Source organism: Cololabis saira, chromosome 18 (genome assembly GCF_033807715.1).
Source record: "Cololabis saira isolate AMF1-May2022 chromosome 18, fColSai1.1, whole genome shotgun sequence".
Lineage (NCBI taxonomy): Eukaryota > Metazoa > Chordata > Actinopteri > Beloniformes > Belonidae > Cololabis > Cololabis saira.
Window position 1 is genome coordinate 32,755,510 of NC_084604.1, and position 22,669 is coordinate 32,778,178.

The following is a 22,669-nucleotide window of genomic DNA, read 5'->3' on the forward strand; positions in this document are numbered from 1 at the left end:
AATTGCCATAGCATCATCATTTACTTCCAGTGATGTGATTGGTGAAGGTTATCACCTGAATTCAATGTCTAAACTCCTTTTCTGAGCTGCCCAATCAGAGCTGCTGTTATTGTTGCAGCGCCTGTGTTTCTGTTACCCTGGCAGACTCTGCCGAGGCTTTGGGATTCACGCTGAACAGCTTTGGCACTGGGAAACCTTAAATAAGCCAAAGGGGCTCTAAAATAGCTAGAAAAAGAGTCCTCTTTCCGGATCTGTGCCTTCAAGTTTAGTGAAGGGGCTCCAGTAATTCAGTAAAGGAAATGAAAAGAGCAATGGCCCTCCTCCGCCTCTCCCTTAGTATGTGTGTGTGTGTGTGTGTGTGTGTGTGTGTGTGTGTGTGTGTGTGTGTGTGTGTGTGTGTGTGTGTGTGTGTCTGTGTTTGTGGAGCATGTATTCACCAAACCGGCAGCAAAGAGACGTCCTAATCAGAATTCAGAACGAAACACACGACAGAGTCAGAATCAAACAGAGTCTGTCGAAGTCTCCCCCGGAACTGCAAATCCTAAATAGTCTGGCAGCGTCTCTCGTTGTTTAAGGGCTTCCTTTTTTCTGCTTTTGATGCACAGCTTTTCTCAAGAGGTATCAACTTTGGAGTCCCAAAACTATATCCACATCATGACCAAAGATCCTCTACAGTACCCAGAAAAGCAGACAGCTTTGTCATTTAAATTCTCTCACTTCAGTAGTTGAAGCCCTTATTGAAGACAGTTTATAAAAAAAAAACAAAAAAAAACAGTAAATGTAGGCCAATATAAACTTTAAGATGAAAAAAAAACAAAACAAACAATGCCTCTTTAATCTGGTGCCATAAGAGCATTTGCTGTTCCCTGATAAAATAGCATAGAGTGGTTGGTTTTCCTGTCATAATATTTATGTACTACAGTCGCAACTGTTTACACTACCTTGACCTTTTGCAGTGAGCCGATGCCATTTAGAGTTTATTACAAGACCTAAGCCTCTCCGGGTGACTCATATCTGCTGTGGAATTGTCTGAACACCTTGTCTTAGGTGCTTTGTGGAAAAACCTGCCTCAGCATTCATGGAAAAATAAAGATAAAAAAAAATTGCCAGTATAAACAGTCTTCACTAACAAGTTCATCAATTACCATTTTACCTGTTTATAAGTTGACATCTGATTTGAAGATGCACGAGAGGAAAAGAAACGTTCAAGTCTTAAATGTAGGTCCAGCTTTACAACAAACCAAGATATATAATAATAAAAGAAAACGATAGGATTTTCAAACCATCGTGCTGTTAAATTAGATAACTGTAGTTACTTTCACACATTGTGAAATTGTGCGCAGACTTAGGTTTAAAACTTAAGCATTCTGTCCTGATTTCTACACCAACTTTAATAAATTCAAACCAAGCAACAAAGCAATCTTTAGGGATTGCAAAAGCAGATTGCTGTGTTCCACAACTTAACCCTGTTTATCCGAGTTTGGTACAAAAGAAAATGTCAGTATTCTGTATATTAAAAAGGTGGAGGTGTTGCATGTGCATTGCTAAAATGCTGCGTCACAGATCCGTGTTTATATCCACACCACAGGGCTTTATGTTGCAGCACTGCAGCTGCTGCCTCCACAATCCTTCTTCACAGCCAAGCGTTTGGTTACTGGCCATGTACAGTACATTACACCGTGTTTCTGTTTTCCACAGGTATCTATCCTCTGTGCCTGAAAACAGTCATCATTGCCACTTAAAAAAAAAAAAAAAAAAAAAAGAATATTCTAGACAGGTCACTCATCAACATCGATAGGCCCATATCAATATCAAACCTCCCCTTTCTAATCGTGGAAAAAGTTGTCTTTGAGTTTTTCAACAGCTGTATAACCTCCTGACACTAAATGGCTGTTTTAATGTATTCCAGTCAGGTTTCCGGCCACATCATAATACTGAGACAGTTCTAGTAAAGGTCTTTAATTAAATACATCTGCTCCAATAGAGATAGTGGCAACATTTCAGTCTTGGTCTTACTGGGTCTCAGTGCTCGACCCAGTCGAGCTTAAGATCTGGATAGACTGGTTGAGAAATGTAACCTTAAGGATTTTTTACATTTTCTGACACAGCACTTCCATGGTAGGAGTACTATCTAAAAGACAGGTTGTGTCTTTAGGTAACTACAAATTGGAGCTAACAAAGATAGCATGTGGATTTCCCCAAGGTTCAATTCTGGCCTTCTGTTGTTCAACATCTATATGGTCCCACTCGCTCAAAACATGAAAAAAAAAAAGTGTTATAACTACGCAGATGACAAAGAAATCTATATAACCATATCACCAGGAAACTATAATCAAATACAAATGATCAAATGCATTGCTCGAATTAAAAAGAGTGGATGTGCCAGAATTCTCTTCAGATAAATGAAGACAAAACAGAAATAATAGTGTTTGGAGCCAAGGAAGAAATATGAAAAGTCAGCACTCAGCTTCAAGCAGTGAAGTTAAAATCCAAGAGCCAAGCCAGAAATCAGGGAGGGGTTCTGGACTCGGACCTGAATTTTAAAAGCCACATTAAAACAGTAGTGAAGTCAGCCTATTATCACCTAACGAACATCAGAATCAGAATCAGAATAAGCTTTATTGCCAAGTCAGACATAAATCAGACGAGAGAACTTGACTCTGGTTCACACCGATGGCACCGTTAATACGGATGCCATATTGAGGATTAAAGCATCTATGTCTCACCAGGACTTAACAAAAACTTGTCCAGTCTATCTTATTCTCTATCTTCAGTGGACTGGAATACTGTAACGCTGTTCTCACGGGTCTCCCTAGAACCTCCATCAAAAAGCTGCAGAACGCTGCTGCCCGAGTCCTCACTGAGACCAAGAGAGTTGACCATATAACCCCAGTTCTTAGATCTCTACACTGACTTCCTGTCTGTCACAGAATAGATTTTAAAATCCTGCTGTTGGTTTATAAATCTCTGAATAGTCTTGGGCCGAAATACATCTCTGATCTCTTGGTCTATTATGAACCAACCAGAACCCTCAGGTCGTCAGGGTCACGCCTACTTTCTGCACCCAGAGTTAGAAGCAAACACGGTGAGGCACCGTTCAACTTTTATGCTCCTCACCTGTGGAACAATATCCCAGAATGCATCAGGGTAGCTGAAACTCTCAATCGGTTTAAGTCATGAAAACCTTTTCATTCACTGCTGCAATTCAGTAATCTCCCACAATCCACTACAACCTTCATTCCTTGCATCTCATTTGTTTTATTCTTTACAACTTGTGTCTGTCCTTTAATGCATTTTTAAAAAATGGTTTTATGTAAAGCACTTTGAATTGTCTTGTATGTGAAATGTGCTACACAAATAAACTGGCCTGGCCTTGCAGTGTGTATTCCCTGATTGATACAACTGGAAAAGACGTGAAATATTTTTGGTCTTTTTAATTAAACCAAATCTTCATAAACAGGTAGAAATCACATAATTTTAAAGTCTGGCATACTTTTTACAAAACAATAGTATAGTTAAGTGTATTATTGCTTCCATGAGGTCAAGATAATGTCACATTTTGGGCTGTGTGTTTTGAGCATACCTGCCAACACTCCCGATTTATGCGGGAGTCTCCTGATTTTCAACCATTTCTCCCGCCCTGCTCCGGATTTGTAATTTCTCGCGCTTATCTCCCGATTTTAAAGTGAAATGAGTCAATGGTGTTTCATGTGTCGTGGTACCTGACAACCTGGCAACCCAACTCAAAAGCACCCGCCCTACATGCCTTGCGTGCCATACGTCACTGCCTACGTCTAAGCTCACGTCCATTCCTGGGCTACATGAGTGGGATATCCGTATCCGCCCCAGAGAGCTACTGCGATAGGTCAACGTCGCCGCCATATTGGATGTGGCAAGACTGCGCTGTAAACTAATACAAGTAAATGGACTTATTTTCATAAAGCGCCTTTCTACAAAGAAATTTACGTTTTACGTCTCATTTATTCATTCAAACACGCACTAATATACTTGGGAAACAGTTAGGCACCAAATATAATATATTTAATTTTCTCAGATGGCAAAAATAAGAACTTTATTGATCCCACATAGGAGTAATTCATGTTATATCAGCTATAGAGAACAAGGTAGTGCCGAAAAACAATTTATATCCCCCCTCACAAAAAGAAAAATAGAGAAACATATTTTCTCATCAGCAAAGCATATTTTACATAAACATATTTTAAAATTTTCAATTAACAAAATAACTTTTTCAGATTTTTTCAGTTATTTTATTGTCTGAAAAATGGTTCAAGTGTTATTTTATTGTCTGGAAAATGGTTCAAATATGTTATTTTGTTATTTGAAAAATCTAAAATTTGTTTTGTTTGAGAAAATGCTTTGAAAAAAATCTGAGGGAAGAGTTGGTGGAGTATCAAGTCATAGCAAGGATCTCCCACAGGAAGAGAGAGTTGAAGGTTCTGGGGCATTCTAGGGAAAGAGGAGAGCTTTACAAATCTGACATCACTGATGAAGGCAATGCTCTGCATCCCTCACAGCAATGCAAGCTCAGAGAGGTCATTCAGCATGGTGAAATAGATCCTCACAGAAAACAGAATGAGTATGGATAATTCTACTCTTTGCGCACTCCTTTCTTGCAGGATAAACCATACCAGCCCTGGCCACAAGTATGTACCCTCCAAGAAAGTGATTGAAGCTGCAAAGTCTGTTTTTTGTTATTATTGTATGTACAATTGTATATTGTATTTTATTGTTATTAATATTAAACACATTTGGCTCCAATAAGGCTGTGGAGTCATTTTGGGAGGTACATTTTAGAACATTTCATTGTAGCTATGGATTTAAAGCTCATTAAAAGTCGTCTTGTTTATATCAGGGCGGGGATGTTGTGAGTGGAGCATTCCAACCGCTACCCCAGAAAATCTCCCTCTTTTTCGCAGCCCAATGTTGGCAGGTATGGTGTTTTGACCCACTTCCCTGACATTTGTGTGAAGCGTGACAGCAGGCTACATACCAAGAGTCTGGATGGCCCAAGATTGCAGTGCAGGTAAGACCTGTGTGTCACGCGGCCACTATAACTTTAGTCTAATCAGTTAAATCAACTCCAGGAAGTATTTTCATGTTCAAATTTCAGCTTGAGTTTCATTTTTAGGAATTGTGTAGTTCTTACAGTATCTCTAGTATCAGCTAAAACCACAATAAGTAAAGCGTGATTTAAGGTTCCATATAGCTTCTATGCATTTAGACTATGTAAGGGACCGGCGGCGGCGGCATTGTACTTGTCCGTTGTTGTTTGAGCTCTGCTGTAATTACACCACCGAGCGCTAGGTGGCGGTGCTGACTCTTTTCTGCATCACCGTAGCTTGCAGTGTAGAGTTTCCTTCCTTCCGTTAGCTCAGATATAGCAAAGAAGCAAACAAACCCCATATTATGCAAGTTGGAGGTCATGAATGAGGAATAACAAACAAACGTGTCTTTCTACTCAGGTTGAGAATGGCAAAGATGGAGTTGCAGTGGGAAATACATTGAAATAAATACAATGCTAACTGCTGCCAAGCAAGTCCAGTCTCAATTGTAGAGGTGTGCATCAACCATGACGACACAGAGTTACATTTTCTGGGGAGATGAACATCAGGCTCGAGCTCTGCAGGGGGACCCTGTTACCTAAAAATATCTCATTTAGAGTTCAAATGAAAATTATAAGATTCAGCACACATTATACACTCACTACGCCCTTAAGATATGTGTGACTATAATGAAGAACTCGCCAACACTCTGCATGTTGATTAGCAGCAACAAAAGATAAGGTGACAATTCCGGCTCTAAATGTCAATATTCTTCTCATGGTTCAATGACAGTTTCATAAAACTTTCAGGACAATACTTTGATTCATTGTTGGCTCTGATTGTTAGCTTATTTGGCAAAGAGGCACTCCTGGCAAACCACAGCTACAGTAAATGATGATTAGCACTAAATCGATAGCCAACAATAAATGAGATCAACAATGTAATTATAATTAATAAAATAGGATACGCAACCATGACTGGAAGGTTAAATGATTTAAAAAAAAAAAGTTTCCCAAGCCTTGCATCACCTGCCGAGTTGGGGTTCAGAGGCAAACCTTTGAATTTTAATTGGCACAGTAATTTTATATACTTGCTCCAATCTCTCACAAAATGAACAGTCAGCCTAAACTGTGTCACCCAAATGTGAGCTGTGTGATAATTTTTTACCAGGAGTGTCATCATATTCGGCTCATTATTTTTCTTCTCGCTCAGTCTCTTTCTTTGACTACTGAGGCGGATGAGATACGGCCTCTGTGTGCCAGGCTATAACTTGGCAGAGGTCGCGATTCTCTTTCGGAAGATTGGCTGAGGATTTATGCTCGTTCTCTCAATCCCATATAGTGCTGACGGAGGTGTAGGAGCAACAACCTCAGTAATCACAGAAAATTGCTGTGTGGGGTGGAAAAAAAAGGCAGATGTGTGAAGCATGCTACGGCAGAGCAGAGGGAAGAGGGTGTGTGCTGTTCAAGCGCTTACTACGCCTGCTGTGCATCGGCCCAGCGTGAGCTTCATTCAGAAACACTCTCACATCGCCGCTGCCGGCTGTGTGAGTCTGGTTTTGGCTCGGGGGGGGCAGTGCGTCACCTCTGAACATCATTCAATGCCATATGCTGAGTGCTTGTCCAGCAAATGTCCTGAAATTGGCACACTGCAGAAATATAAATCTCCTGAGAGAAAGCATTTAACCTTTTGTTATAACTGCAACTTGCTCACGGGGATACGCACGCACGAACGGTCACACAAACTCACGCACACTCACAAGGAAGCAATAACAGCTTCTCAGAATATGAGAGCGGACCGAGAGAATGTGGCTTTGTGAAGGTGTGTGCTGTTGCATGGCAACCGAGGCAAATGAGCTAAAAAGCTGTTAATTTCACCTCAATTGTCACTCCACCTCACGGTGCTTCATAGCTCACCACTGCAGAAGTGGACTCAACCAGCAGGAGGGAAAAAAAGATTTAAATAAGAAGAAATTGAATTGTTACTTGGGAAAAAAAAAAAAAAAAAAAAAAAAAAAAAAAAAAATTCTACATAAACTTTATCTTTTTGGAAAGAGCTTTTTTAATTGAGTAAGGTAGAGCATAGGGCTGTGCGATTAATCGATTCTAAATCTAAATCGGATTTATTAAGACGATCGAAAATCGTTTTTCCTTTTTTGCAGCTGACTGCATTACAGACACAGCTCGTCTAGTCATCTTTGTTTGGTCAAGAAAATTGTAAATGTTGTCACTTTACTAAACTCAAGGAGGATTTACAGTCTTTTTCAATTGCACTTCATTCCCAATAGGGAAATTTGTTTGCTATTTTTCTTTAAAAATAAAAGATAAAATATTTGAAACAATTTATTCAATTGTCTTTTGTAGTTTTACCAAAAAAATCGAAAAATCTGGTTTTCAGAGGAAAAAAGAAAAAAAAAAAAAAAAAAAAAAAGAATCGGGATTTTATTTTTGTCCAAAATCGCCCAGTACAGCATGGTGAAGACGGCGAGTTACAACATGGCAGTAAGGCAAAGTAACTCATAGGGGATGACATTGTCGTCACCTCTCCCATTCATAAGCAAATTCACTTCAAAATGAAACCAAACAATCACAAAACTCCACATAGAACTTGTAAACGTTTGCCAACCTGTTTTTATAACACCAACAAGGAAGTGTTGTAGGTTTTCATTAAGAAAGCTATAAATACATTGATGTTCCTTGTTCCTTGAGCATACTTTCCTTTTGTGTAGCAGGAAGCATCTCACCTTTTTGTGGGGTTTTTGTTTCCCTTTTCTTTTAGATTTTTCCTTGATCTTCTGGTTTGTTTTGCTTCCTATTTTATTTTGAAAGTATGTTTCTTTGAGTGTTAAGTTTTGTTTTGTCTTTCCTTGTTCCAGTCGTTCCTGATTGACCACCCTGGTGTGAGCATATTGTCTTGTCTCTCCTCTTTCCCCTGCTTTGCGACTCTGTTGTGTCCATTGTTTTTTATTTTATTTTATCTGTAGTATAAGCTTTTAGTCTTTATTTTAGATTTCTGCCTATGCGGCTCTTTTTGTTAAAATACAGGACCTTTTTTTTTAATATACTCCTACCACCTCCCATTCTCCTGCATTTGTGTCCTCCCCACCTCATCCCATGAACGTCTAAAAGACAAAAGGAATTACAGTATTACCATTTTTGCAAAATTGTTGGTTAATTGTAAAAAAAATCGTTGAAACTACGGCAAATTCAACATTTATGAGAATCTTGTTTATGTATTTCAATGTAAGCCGGACAGATCAAACCATCCATCTGAGTTTCCTCTTATCTTATTGTTGATAACACTGCCAAGCATGCCGTTATTTCCATAAACAGCACTGTGACAATCGTCTTTGTTCCACCCGTCAGTTTGATGACGAGCAAGATTCTTTAATGTGAAATAAGGAGCAAATAGAAACAGAATGGACTTTGAGGCTAACACACACACTAACATTGCAGTGCCCTGGCTGAAAATTCAGCAGTTTGCAGGCGGGCCAATACGGCTCGCATCACGCTGGACTTGACACAGCGTGCACCTGTTTGTATCTCCAGAGGAAAAGCAGGGAGAGTTTACATCGGCTACATCAGATTACTGTACAGCATCATATCAACAAGAGCAGCATTGTTTGAGCTCTTGTTTTGGCAAAGGTCCACTACTAGAAGGAGGAAGTGAAAAATTAAATTAAGCTTATCATTGAATCCAGACTGTTTTAGCTCATATCCTGAGCTGCTGCCATTGTTAAGTCACCTCCATTTCCTCAGCATTTCCCCGACAGACCATATGAAAACTCAATAAAAGTATCTTATTACGCTTCTTATATTTCTTTCACCGAATACTATTTGCTTGGGGTTGTCACAAACTGGGACTACAACAAAAGGCAGCAGAATCCTGGAGGCTGGAAACATGAAAGCCCAATATTAAAAAAAAACAAAAAACTATGAAACAAGTCTGCCTTTGTTCAAGCTTCTGCAGCGTAAGGAGTATCTCTTATGTGCAGAAAATATGTGTTTTTTTTTAAAGAAAAATAAATAAATTAAATAGTAATGTTAACCAAAGAGTTCAAGAAAAGGAGGAGTTTTTGTGATCATCTGGTCACATGTTCAAAGCATAAAACTATGTCTTTATGCTTCAAACTGATCACACGGTGGGAGCTGAATCATGAATCAAACTCTTATGATGTCTTCAGGTCCTGTAAGGGAACCAGAACCTCAAAGATACACTTGAATGCTCTTTTCTTTTTATAGGTCTCCATAGAATAAAGATTCCCTTTATTCATAGACATCTGTGATACAGGTATTTTAATGTGTAATATTTTGGGAAACCATGACCTAAAAAGAAAAAAAAAGAAAACAACCTCTAACCGTGTTTGTTTTGGTCAACAAAGTCAATGAGGGTTACATTTCGTCAAGTCATGACAACCGTATGCTTCATCTCCACCTGCTTCTGTGTACTTGTAATACTCACAAGCAGCAGTGTTGAATGTTTATCCACCAAGGTGGAGGTGGGGATGGTTGGTGGATGGAGCAGTGATGTGGGTGCATAAGTAATGCGATTTATGCCACATTTCACACATACTGATAGCCTGTAGGTTTTATCGTTTCAGCATGTCTCCATAAAAAAGCCTGGGCTTTCCTCTTCAAGAAGCCATCAGGAAGAGAAAAAACTAAGTCTCCAGCGGTGGTCAATGAGTCTTCAGCTCAAGGTCTTCAGTACATACAGTAAAAGAACATAAAATACAGGAAATAACTCTATCCATCACTAGCAATGAGTGTTTAAAAGTCTGCGCAGTTGGCACTCTGAGTGCAGTTCTGCTGTGCTTCTGAAGAATCTGAGGAATGCTTTTACTCTGCAGGCCATCGCATTGAACCTCACAAACACATGCGACGATGGGCCAGAGCATCGCGGCTTGTTTAAGTTGGTCTGTTGAACAGATGTGCAATCACATTGTGAATAAGTGCCAGCAAAAATACAAGACAAGACATCTTTATAAACACACACGTGCACACAGGGGCACAGAGGAGTATAGTAAGAGCCTTTCTGTATGCCCTAATAGAGTTTTGTCCAGGCTGTGGTTGGTATCAATTTGAGTTATTATATGTGTGGCAGGACTGTTCTCACTGCTGGGAGACAGAGCAGACACCCACATGCATAAACACACACATGCGCACACACACACAGTCTCATCATTCAACATCCCTTCCTCATGACAGAGACACAGGAAATAATGACAAATTGATGTCAACCAAGCCAATTCTCTTAATTGCAAGCCACTCTTAGTGCTTGTATACTCTTTCTAAGGAAAAGGACCTTCCCTTGGAGATTTATTAGTTCATCCGTCTACATGTCCTGTAGACATCATCCTTTGTCCACTTAAAGTCCATCATTTTTCCATGAGCTGGAAATATAATGGAGCCCTTTCATTGTACAAAGCAGGAGCAGCAGGAGACACATGCACGTGGAGTGGAGTGGAGTGTGTGCAGAGGTAACGTCTCGGTCAGCACCCCTGTCTTTGTTCTAGCATAACTGCAGATTCTTATCCAGGAAAACATCTAATCAATGGTAGCTATTAATTAGTCTACTCAGACTACCACTGCTGAGACAGTCATGCACATAAATAGAGCAGGAGGACATTATACCTATTGACCTGTCAGGAGGCGCTGGATAAGCAACCTGCACTCAGGTCTACATACACAACAAATAAACAGACGGTACCTAACTGGAATCATCTCCGAAATGTTTTTTTCTTACTTTCAATTACAAACCAAGAGGACATTTTGGTGAGCTTACTGGATTTGACTGTATTTCCTGACGAAACTCTGCTGTAAATTAAACTACACACACATATACGCACTCACACACACAGTGAAACAGAGTTAGTCGCTGCAGGTGCAGCGGTTTAGACTTCCATCTCATTTCCAGCAATCCTTCTCTTACAGGTTCAAAGCCTTACAAAGGTGTTTTTCAAAGTTAAAATATCAATTTCATTTGAGCGATTGTTTCCTTACTTTAAAGGTAGGGCTGGGCGATATATCGAGATTTTAATATATATCGATATATTTTCAAACGCGATATGGTATGAGACAATATCGTTTATATCGATTTAAAATATATATATATTTTTTTTTTTATGATTTTGATATAGCTTATTTTGTGACAAATTGACTTGAATGTTTTATTTGAGATTTGCACAAATGTTTTGTTATTTGCAAGTGTCAACCTCAGTGGAAAAGTCTGCCTGTTACTGTCTACATTGTATTAATTGCACAGTGTATTTTAATTTAATTGTTATGCAGGAAAGGGATATTTGTTTTATTTTATTCAAGAAGCATTTTTATTCTATATATGCAGGCAGTTTATTTTTATTTCATTTGTTTTATACATTTTGATATTGTGCAGACCTCTGTTAATAAAGGTACCTGTGTGACATTTGGCACGAGGCTTTGTATTAAAACTGACTGTTTTTTTAAGGGTTTGCCTCAGAAAAAATGAAGCTAACAGAGATGTTATGCTATAATGCTTTGGGGGAAACCCCAATTATGGCACAGAAAAAATATCGATATATATCGAGTATCGCCATTCAGCTAGAAAATATCGAGATATGACTTTTGGTCCATATCGCCCAGCCCTACTTTAAGGATGCAGAGCCCGAACCAGCAGCAAAAACCATCCAAAATAATTTGGACCTGGTTGTCTCTTCGCAATGAGGGCATATTGCTTTCTGTGTCACCATCAATTAAAAAGGAATAAAATCAGCTCGTAGAGCTAAGGTGGACATCACGGCCTGGTAACCACCACTGCAGGAGGGAAGCGCCCGCCAAACTCAGCTAGTGGAGGCTCCTTCAGATTGCTAAGCATGGCAAGTAGCTAGTGCCGCAAGCTGAGTGACAAAATCCGTGTTGTCGCCGGTCCAGCCTGTCTCTGCTTCTCATGCCACTGTTACTCCTTTCCACAACCCCACCCTCACACGGCACTTGTTTCACCCTCATTACTACCTCCTAAGGTGGTACAGTGGTGTCACAGCAGAAGGAAATGTTACACTGTTCCACCTCCATGTTGTTCACACAGCACAGAAGGGGAAAATAAAGGTGCGACAGTGGCAGTTCCCGAACTGTCTGTGTGAATGGGTGTGAATCGAGATCCCTCTGTAATAATCCCAGGTGTACCATGAACATTAAAACTGGAATGCTTGTTGTGACCTTCACTATAACCTTAGACAGTTGGCAGCAGATGATAACTTCGATATGCTAATGTTTACAGTTTTGAAACGCAAAGGTCTAATCTATTTTTAAACTGCGCCTGCCGATGTGTACCTGACCTCGCAGCTTTTCAAATAACCGCTCAGATTTGCATCTCAGTTTTGGCTTTCACTAAAAGAAAATACAAAACAAACTGGTACTTTCCCTTTGCGAATCACCTGGTTGTTAACAACAGATAACTCAGACTGTCTAAACTCTGAGTTTATATCCTTCACCAGTCACGAAGAGCATTTAAAAATGATAATAGTGCAACAAACAAAAATCAAAGCTTCCCAGAAAAATTGTAAGATTTGAAAATACAGATGAAAGAAACAATTACAACTCCTGTGATAACGTTAAATGAAGTCTGAGAACAATGTAGAGTAACACTGCAGGATTTCTTCCTCCTTGTTAAACTTTCATTATGGACTGAATCTTTTTTATTTTTCTTCCATAGATGCTGCATGCCTAACTTCAGACCAAACAAGTGGCCTACCTTGTTCTGGTCAGTCCAATACAGGAAGTAGCCTTTTGGATCAACTGTTAGAGTCACTGGGGTCACGGCGGTAGAGTCCTGTAATAAAGAAAAGAGAGCCAGAGTCAATGTGTGCGGCGGCCTGACCTGTCTGGGTTTCGCCGTGAGTGTGCACTTTAGTGCGCAGAATATTCTCTGGGTAAACCAATTAATGTATCTGTCAGCATCAAAGCATAGTTTTGTAATACCACTTGCATTCCAAACCCCAATTTGACATTAAAAGTGCTGTTTATGCTGTAGCGTGCACACAATCCTTTCCTTTTAGGGTACTTCTTTTCAAGCCATGATGAGGCGTCACCACAAATGACCAAGGAGTCTGGAGAGTGTGTGGGTGTATGTGTGTGTGCATGTGTACGAGCTGGGGAGAGAGTATTTGCAATGCATGTAGTCACAGCTTTAGGTCGTTTCAAAGCTGATTTTTCCATTTTCTTGTAACAAAAATCCTTTCCCACCCTTTCTACATACAGGCATAACACTCACGTTGACCTCCAAGGCACACATGGCAACACCAGATATTATTGGATGCTTCTATAAAAAGCAGGAGCCGATGCCTTTTTGTCTGCGTGCACGGTGGCGGAGGATCAGCTGAACAGTGGCACATTGTCCTCTTCAATCGGCTATAGCTGCAAGATCAGAGACGGAAACCGCACTTGCTGCAGAGCAACAAAATCTTCAAAGTGTCTTCATTAGACTGCTAATGATGTCCCTATCATAGCATTTGGAGTCAGAGCTAATGGTCTGCATCAGCTACACACTCATCATATTTGGGAGCCACCTCATGAGACTTGCGCATCATGAAAACGTCGGGCTGGGAGATGGAAAAGGAAAGACCAGACTGAACTAAGACACAGGGGAATGTTGTACATCACACTGGTCTCTGTTGGAAAAAGACAATCATCAAAATTCATGAGTAAAAAAAAACGAACTGAAAGGAAGTGAGGGGAAAGTAAATGACTGACAAGTGCCATATCACAGGCAATTTGCTGCGGTGACGTTTGCTATGGCAACCCAGAATTCCTGTGAAATCTATTAGAGACTCAAAAGGAATCGTTTTGGCTGCGTTCACATGACTGCACAATCTTTGCAGGCTTGACTGAATGACAAAAGACGTGGCTCATACCACCGAGAGCATGCAGCATACAAGCAGTGTTCATACGGTAGCCTGAAAGCAAGAAAAAAATAGAAAAGAAAGAAAGTCTTAAGTGTATTATAATGGTTTTTGGATTTAGCCTTTTATCACGAATGATTCTCATCTCTGATACTCACTTAATCCACAGTCCACCGTCCAATTTCTCCAAGTTAGCATACAAATATGAATAATTGCTTCTTGCTCTCTGTGAACACATTTGCTTTTCCTAGAAAGATGTCTACATTTGCATGCTTATATTTACATTTACAGCTGGCAAGATGTTGCAGATGCACCCTCTGCTCTATCAGTTCAGTATCAGTATCAGAGGATTTGCCTAATGTTGAGAGAGGAATCGTTTTCACCGGCTCCTAATGTCCACAGCCACCACGACATGAGCTGCTACAGATTCTTGGCAAACATATTTCCATGGGTCTCCGCATTTACAAAACAAATAATAATAATGATACTAAACAGTTTGTAGTACTGTGTATAACAAATACGAGTAGCCTGCTGAGGTTATGTTACCATCCATCCATTTTCTATACCCGCTTTATCCTTTGCAGGGTCACGGGGGTCTGCTGGAGCCTATACCAGCTCATTACAGGCGAAAGGCAGGGGTTACACCCTGGACAGGTCACCAGTCCATCGCAGGGCCACATACAGTATATACAGACAACCAGACATACTCACACTCACACCTACGGGCAATTTAGAATCACCATTTAACCTACTACGCAAGTTTTTGGACTGTGGGAGGAAGCCGGAGTACCCGGAGGGAACCCACGCAATCACGGGGAGAACATGCAAACTCCACACAGAAGAAGACCTCCGTGTTATGTTACCTACTACAGATTTTTCTTTTTTTTCCTAATTGTCAATTCGCTTATTTGGAGATTTTCTCGCAGAAGAAATGGTCTGCTTTTTGAAGAGTGAGCACGAGATTAGTGACTGACCTGTAAAAGTACAAGCGCCCTGGGGAAACTGGTGCCAGGCAAGAGACATTACCATTATTTTTAAGTGAAGCGCCTGAACCATTAGCCACCACCTAAGGGGGTATGCTACAGAGGAGATTTGAGCTCAGCACATTTCGGTTGTGTATACTAATGACATATTCTGCTACTTTTAAGGGATTTCGAGCTCCCCGGCAGAGCTTGATAATATCTTATTGAATGTGCATCAGACCAAAGGCGCATGGCACATTTTAATCTGACGCAAATGTCTGTTTACAAAGAGACAGTTTCATCTTTTATATGAAATATCTCAGCACTCTTGTTAGCGATTCTTAAGAGTAGGGATCCTTACGTAAATGATTTGGGTTACTTTTTAACTGCCATTCTATCCTCAATGAAAACAGTAATATAATATATATATATGTGTGTATGCCAAATGTGCCATTTGAATGGGCTGATACAGTAAAGGTGATATTTTAACATGGAACTAGGAATTTCCTGAGCACGCACGCAAGCAAGCACGCACGCACGCACGCACGCACGCACGCACGCACGCACGCACGCACGCACGCACGCACGCACGCACGCACGCACGCACGCACGCACGCACGCACACATCCCTTTTGCATGTCTGTATGACGGCAGCTGGGGAGGTCTGGACCTTTTGTAAACATTTCAAGTGTGTAGTGATTGCTCTTCTATTCTTTTTCAGCAGCCAGCCAACGAGCATTGTGTGCTGAAGTGTACAAATCTTTTCCTCAGCTTTTCAAACTCCTTGCTTCCCCAAAATTTGCACTTTGTGTTCTTCTATTAGAATACTGTATAGCGTTATTACAGAGTGAACAAATACACTGGCTGGACAAAAGTCATGTACTCTCATATTTTGTTGGACCACGTTCGTCTGAGATTACATTCACTAAAACATTGTACGATAAGCTTATGCAATGACGTTTATTTCCCCCAGAATTTCATTTTATTTTCTTTAGCCGAGGTTAGAGTCGAACAAATGTGTAGTCTTCTCCAGGGTCCCAAAGGTTCTCAAAGAGGTTAAGGTTTGGACTCTGTGGAGGACAGAGTATGTGTAAAAAATACAAAACCTCCTGCCTCATGCTCCCCACTTTGAGCCCAACAAATCTGAGCATAGTCCTTTTGAAACATGCCTGTGCCATCAGGGAAGAGAAGCATACTGTAGATATATGGATGAAAACACCTGGCCATTCAGGAAAAGAGCTGGCCTCATTCTGTAAGAATGTATTGCTGACCATTTTGTGGACGATTCTGCAAAAACTATTTACTGTCACTGTTTACACGACTATAACTAGACTGCTTTGGGATGCTTCCCAAACATAAACTGTGGACTAAAGACTTGTAAACAGATTAAATATGTTTTTTCTTTTTTCCCCCCTGCGGGTACCTCCTCTGTTTGCCACCTTAAACTTTATAAGGCTGAAATAATAGGAGTGCACCCTAACGCAAGCAAGACTCTTCGTGATTTTCTTCCAGCAGTAGAAATGTGTCTGCAACCTTGAAATCACTTGTAAAATCATTAAGTGTAAGGTCAGCACAACGCAGCTGAACCGAGACCTGACCAACTGATACCGGTGATGCTGCCTCCGCAAGCTTGCACTGCAGGAACGAGACAGGATGGTGCATCAGCTCATCTGCTGCTCTTTTTTACCCTGATGCAGTCAGTCTGGACTCATCAGGCAATGTGAGTCGCCGGATGAGACTCTTCCACTGCTCCGTAGTCTAATTGTGTCGTTCTTAAGCCAACTTAACAAAGTGATCATCTTTCACAGTAATTCAAGATAGTTTTTTTCCAGCCACATTTCTTCCTAAAGGATAATGGTGCACTACTGCTACTTCTGATAATGTGCTGGACAGCTGTTCACACCATTTCTGTGGTTTCAACAATCACATGACTTGATTTGTTTGCAGGATCGGGATTAATAACTTGAACCTTCTGAAATGGGATTTGTTTTCCATGACATGAGGATGTGGCCGTTTAAGAAATAAGAAGCTACACGCTGTATATGTTAGGGTTAAAGTGGACATCGGATGGCAATTTTTAATCATTTTTGTCTAATCTAGAGAACTTCCACATTAGATTTGCACCCATCATACCTCCAAGCCAAGTTAGTGCTACTTTATTAAACAAGATAATGTTGTCCTTAATGTTTTCTCATAGGCTGAATGTCTGGAGGCTCTCAAATGTCTTCTGCTGGTTTTCCATGTGGGGTAGGGGTGCATCATGAGGGTGCACAACTGCCTCTAGTCAGGTACAGAGCACAAAGCTCCAAACCAGGATATGATCATGTTGTCAAAAATGACAAGTTCAAAAATCCAGCCGTCTATTTGTGGCCCAAGCTGCCCCCATCCTGGCCACTGGGAGGAAGTGGACCCAACTGGTTGCAACTAAACAAGCAAAAGGCAGGCACAGGGACATCGTGGGCCGAGTGCAGGAGGGGGGGGGGGGGGTGGTCTTGGCCTTGGGGCCAGTACACCAGCCTGGAGCAAGGCGAAACCATCTGAGAGACGCAAGCTGGTGGTTCAGGAGGTATGTCGGGAAGAGGAAGCAGGAAGGCGCGCAAAAGCGGTGGCGCAGCCAAAGCAAGGGCAGTGGATGGCATGGGAAGGAGTGGAGAAGAGGAAGATCTCCTGGAAAGAGCTGTGGGAGATGGAGACATTTAGAGCAAGCTTTACCATCAGGGCTACCTACGATGTCCTACCTTCTCCTTCAAACTTAAGCCCGTGGTATGGCGAAGACCCCACGTGTCCTCTATGTCCAAGCCCAGCAACACTGAAGCACATCTTAGTGGGATGCAAAACCAGTCTCACCCAAGGCCGCTACACCTGGCGGTACACAACCAGGTGCTAAAGTGTGTTGCAGCAGTGCTGGAAAGTCGCCGGACAAGTGCAAACTCCCTTCCTCCCCCGTCTTCCTGTTGGAAGCCAACACCATTTGTTCGAAAGGGCAAGAGGCAAGCCAGCCTCACCACCGCAAGAACAGATTTTGGGCAGCTGGGCAGAGCACAGGACTGGAAGATGCTGGCAGACCTGGACACCGAACGTACGCAGAACTCGCAGCAGATGCTCAACAACAAGGCTGGAAAGCAAAGGTCTGCCCAGTGGAAGTAGGTTGCAGAGGATTCGTAGCCACCTCAACAACGAGGCTACTCAGAAAGATGGGAGTGCGAGGGAAGGCCCATTGACAGGCAGTCAAAGACCTCTCCAGGGCTGCCGAACAGGGGAGTAAGTGGGTGTGGATAAAGACAAAGGACTCCACGTGGGCCTTCAGGTGAGGTGATGGCAGCTAGGTGGCGAACCTGAAGCGCTGGGTTCGCTGCTGAACCCTCCTGTGGTGTCGTGTGCCAAAAATCAGCAAAACACCTATGAGGGAGGGAAGCCCACCTGATGATCCTAGAGTGCCATTGCTCGCCTCGCCTGAACACCCTACAGTGGTGATTCGAGTACCAACATCCCACTCAGATAAGGTATGTGGTCAGGCGCAAGCTTGGCTCAGGGAGGAGGGCGCCCCACGCCATGCAGAGTCCACGGCACTTTGGATAACATCATATCCCGTGTTTTATGAATCCGTACATGTTTGAACCAGAAGCAATTAACTTGCGGGACTGAAACAACAAAGATTATCACTGCCGCAAAAAGCTCAGCTGGAAAACATTTGTCGCTTCCTCGTAACCAAATACTTCAAACCCCTTTGCTCGTGTAAGTTGCCCGCTGATATCTTAAGACTATCAAAACAGCAATATCTGCGCGTCTCCTTGGCTGGGCCGGTGACATCATGATGCGAAGCCAGAAGCTGTCCTTCTCACTAACGTGCATCACCACTTTAATCTGTGATAGATCTGCTTAGGTATCTCTTTCTTGAGCCTACAATGATGTATTTGGTAAAATGTACCTGTTGCAGCACTCTAGATAAGTCTGGAAAAGTCACGGGAAAGCACGCTATGTCCACTTTAATTAACTTATTCTTAGCTGCAACATATTGAAGCACTACTTGTTCAAAGAAGTGCTTCTTTTTTTGTCTCATGGATTTTTCAACACAAAAAAAAAAACATCACAAAAAGCAATAAATCAAGCAGGAATTTACATATCAGTACGCTTTTGTAGGGTAAACAATTTTTGTGTTGAAAGGTTGGAAAGTGGCGCAGCCTCCAAAGTTAGGATAAGAAGAAAATGATTTAACGTAATCCTTTTTCCACCGCTGGTTCATTATTGCTTATCTCTTTCAGTCTGGCTCCGTGTCCCTCTGTGATTCTTTCCATGAAATGATACAGAAAGGAAAAAGGAAGGAAGCGCATGAGAAATGACAAAGAGAAAGTGTCTGAGCATTTTGCAGGATGGTGGGCATTTGGTTCAGCAAATAGGCCCACGTGTGCAAACTGCAGTGCATAAACACTGGTCTTCTAGCAACAGACCTAAGACTCATTAGTGAGTGGTGGTTAACGAATTACTCATGCTCCCAGATGACTGACAGTGGTAGGTGTGCGAGTGTGCCTCTCTGCTCTCTGTACTGACCACATTCACACTTCTGTAAGGCTCATCCACCAGAGCCATCTGTGCTCTGCTCGGCTCACCTGGACTCAGTGAATCTGAACGTTTATCTGCAAGGATCATCTTATGAATTCAGGTTTCAGTGCACATAAGAGCAGCATGGAAACCTACTTTACTGACTGCACCTGTATGATCTATATACTGTATATGACCAGCCTTGAAACAATCATCTATAAAACTAGACAATTGTTTTCAGCAGTGAAGAAATAATACCTGTTCATTTTCGAATACTTTCAAAATAAAAGTAGACCTACGTCAAGACCAGAGGAAAAGCATCCAGTTATTCAAACTAGATTGGATCTGAAACAAACACCACAGAAAGACTTTTGCAGGATCCTAAGAGCTAAAATCACAACTGTGAACAAGATGAAAGGAAATGCCATGTACAGTAATGTCTGGATTTAAACTCAATTTGAAATCCACCTGCTTTTAGTGGATTCGCAACAGGATTTTTTAAAAGGGGTGTGTTGATGTGTTCCTTGACAAAATGTACACTGCAGCCATAGCTCTCTGTGAAAGGCTTATGTTATACCCACCGGCTTTGTGTAATCAGTTTTAATCAAGGTCACTTCTCCTCGGCTAAAAACCTCATGTTATGTTCAAGTAAACAAACAAAAGTGGCTCTGGAGCTGGCTGGTGGCTCGCATCTCAATGAACGCGTTTTCCTCTTGATTTACTAATTGTAGTTAATTGATAAACGCTTCCAGAGAGGAGGAAGATTAGTACAAATGGTTGATTAGATTTAATGATCGAAGAGCAAATTTTCTCACGCGCGCAGCAGCAGAAAACGCACGTGCACTCGCCGGCTCGCGCACAGATTTTTCAGACTTTATATTGGAAAATGTAAACAAAGCACACGCCAGTGCACATGAGAGCTGAAGCATTTGTTGAACCCGGTAAGCAGGGAGGCAAAGGAGGCTGTCACCCCCCCCTTCCACGAGTCTCTACGGAAAATTTCACCTATCGACTGGTATTGTCACATGAGATTGTGTAACAGGCTGCATTCTGGTGGCATTTGCATGCAAAACAACGCGTGCACAAGTCACCCGACAATGACACAAGAAAATAATAATAATTGCTGGCCTGTGTGGCAATTACTTACATCATCCCATTTCATAAATTTACTGCCCCTTCGGAGGCACTCGGGCACGGACACCGGCTTGAGCTGCAGCGCATGAACTCCAGGCTGTGCCCCGGCCATTGACTCATCTACTCTTCTCGACGCACGGCAGGGCTGGAAGGAGACGAGTGGCTTCACTCTCTTCCTCTCTCCTGTGTCTTGTTCTCCCCGGTAATGTGGCAGAAAGCGGGCGGACGGAGGCGCACTACTACTACTACTACTGCTGCCAGTGTGTCATGCCTGCTGCGTGGACCGCGGCGGTGGCGCGTCTCGGCTGTGGAGAGGCTGTGGAGACGGACGCTGCGCAGCGGAGCGAGCCACTGACTGACTGCTGGCTGAGTGCTGTACAGCCAAGACACGGGGAGAGGGGGAGAGAGAGGCGGGGGGGCATCTGAATGAGTTGCACGTCTGGTTTCAAATTGGAGCTACAAGTCAATACAGGGACAGGATCGATGCTTTAAGTGATCTGGCGCCTCCGTGCGTCCGTACCAATGCGATGGGCATGCAGTGCCCCAAGCAAGCTGACAAATGACACGCCAAAGAAACATTAAATAACGAGGTTTGTTGTAGCAGGTGCAAGCAACACATGTGTTAAAAACTCTGGCTTATTTTTTTAAGGCAAGGCAAGGCAAGTTTATTTATATGGCACAATTCAACACAAGGTAATTCAAAGTGCTTTACATCGACATAGGGCTGGGCGATATGGACCAAAAGTCATATCTCGATATTTTCTAGCTGAATGGCGATACTCGATATATATCGATATTTTTTCTGTGACATAATTGGGGTTTCCCCCAAAGCATTATAGCATAGCATCTCTGTTAGCTTCATTTTTTTCTGAGGCAAACCATTAAAAAAACAGTCAGTTTTAATACAAAGCCTCGTGCCAAATGTCACACAGGTACCTTTATTAACAGAGGTCTGCACAATATCAAAATGTATAAAACAAATGAAATAAAAATAAACTGCCTGCATATATATAGAATAAAAATGCTTCTTGAATAAAATAAAACAAACATCCCTTTCCTGCATAACAATTAAATTAAAATACAATGTAGTAACAGGAAGACTTTTCCACTGAGGTTGACAGTTGTGCAAATAACAAAAAATTTGTGCAAATCTCAAATAAAGCATTCAAGTCAATTTGTCACAAAATAAGCTATATCAAAATCATATTTTTTTTTTTAAATCGATATAAACGATATTGTCTCGTACCATATCGCATTTGAAAATATATCGATATATATTAAAATCTCGATATATCGCCCAGCCCTACATCGACATTAAAAGCGGCAAGACATAATTAGACAGTAAATAACAAATAAAATGAAATAAAATTATAAGAAAAGAAGGTAATGTAATAAAAAGCACAAGTTGCTCATTTAAGAGTATGCTTAAATTACAAATAAATGTAATAAAGTGATTAGAAAATAGGTAAAATAATAAAAAGCACAAGCTGTTAAAAATAAGGGCAGTAGAATACAGCAGGTAAGTATTTAATTTAGGAGTACGCTTCAGTAAACAGTAATGTTTTTAGCCCTGATTTAAAGGAGCTGACAGTTGGAGCAGACCTCAGGTCTACAGGAAGTTTGTTCCACCGGTGAGGAGCAGAACAACTGAACGCTGCCTCACCTTGCTTGGTTCTGGTTCTTGGGAACCACAACAAACCAGATCCAGATGAACCTCAGGGGTCTGGGAGCTTCATAGGAACTAACAGATCCAGCATGTATTTTGGTCTAAGACCATTCAGGTCTTTGTAGACCAGCAGTAAGATTTTAAACTCTATCCTTTGACTCACTGGAAGCCAGTGTAGTGATTTCATGACCTAATATGACATAATATGGTCCAGTTTCCTGGTGTTTGTAAGGACTCTGGCAGTGTTCTGGATCAGCGGCAGCTGCCTGATAGATTTCTTGTTAAGGCCTGTAAAGATGCCATTACAATAATCCAACCTACTGAAAATGAATGCATGAATACGTTTTTCCATGTCCTGTTTAGACAGAATCCCCTTGATTCTAGCAATGTTATTTAAGTGGTTGTAAGACTATAAGAACAATAATATTAA

General features: G+C 41.5%; 1 protein-coding gene across 2 annotated transcripts in view; it reads right to left on the bottom strand.

Moving 5' to 3' along the window:
* Nucleotides 1-20,927, bottom strand: part of plcb1l (phospholipase C beta 1-like) — a 186,982-nt gene extending 166,055 nt beyond the window's left edge. For both annotated transcript variants that reach the window (XR_009784478.1, XM_061746295.1), the window contains exons 1-2: nt 20,587-20,927; nt 12,792-12,869 (exon numbers count right to left, since the gene is read on the bottom strand). Coding sequence is in view for 1 of the 2 variants with exons in the window: in XM_061746295.1 (XP_061602279.1) it covers nt 12,792-12,869; nt 20,587-20,685 (177 nt within the window). In the remaining variant the exon portion in view is untranslated. The remainder of the gene's footprint in view (nt 1-12,791; nt 12,870-20,586) is intronic.
* Nucleotides 20,928-22,669: the final 1,742 nt, after the last annotated feature.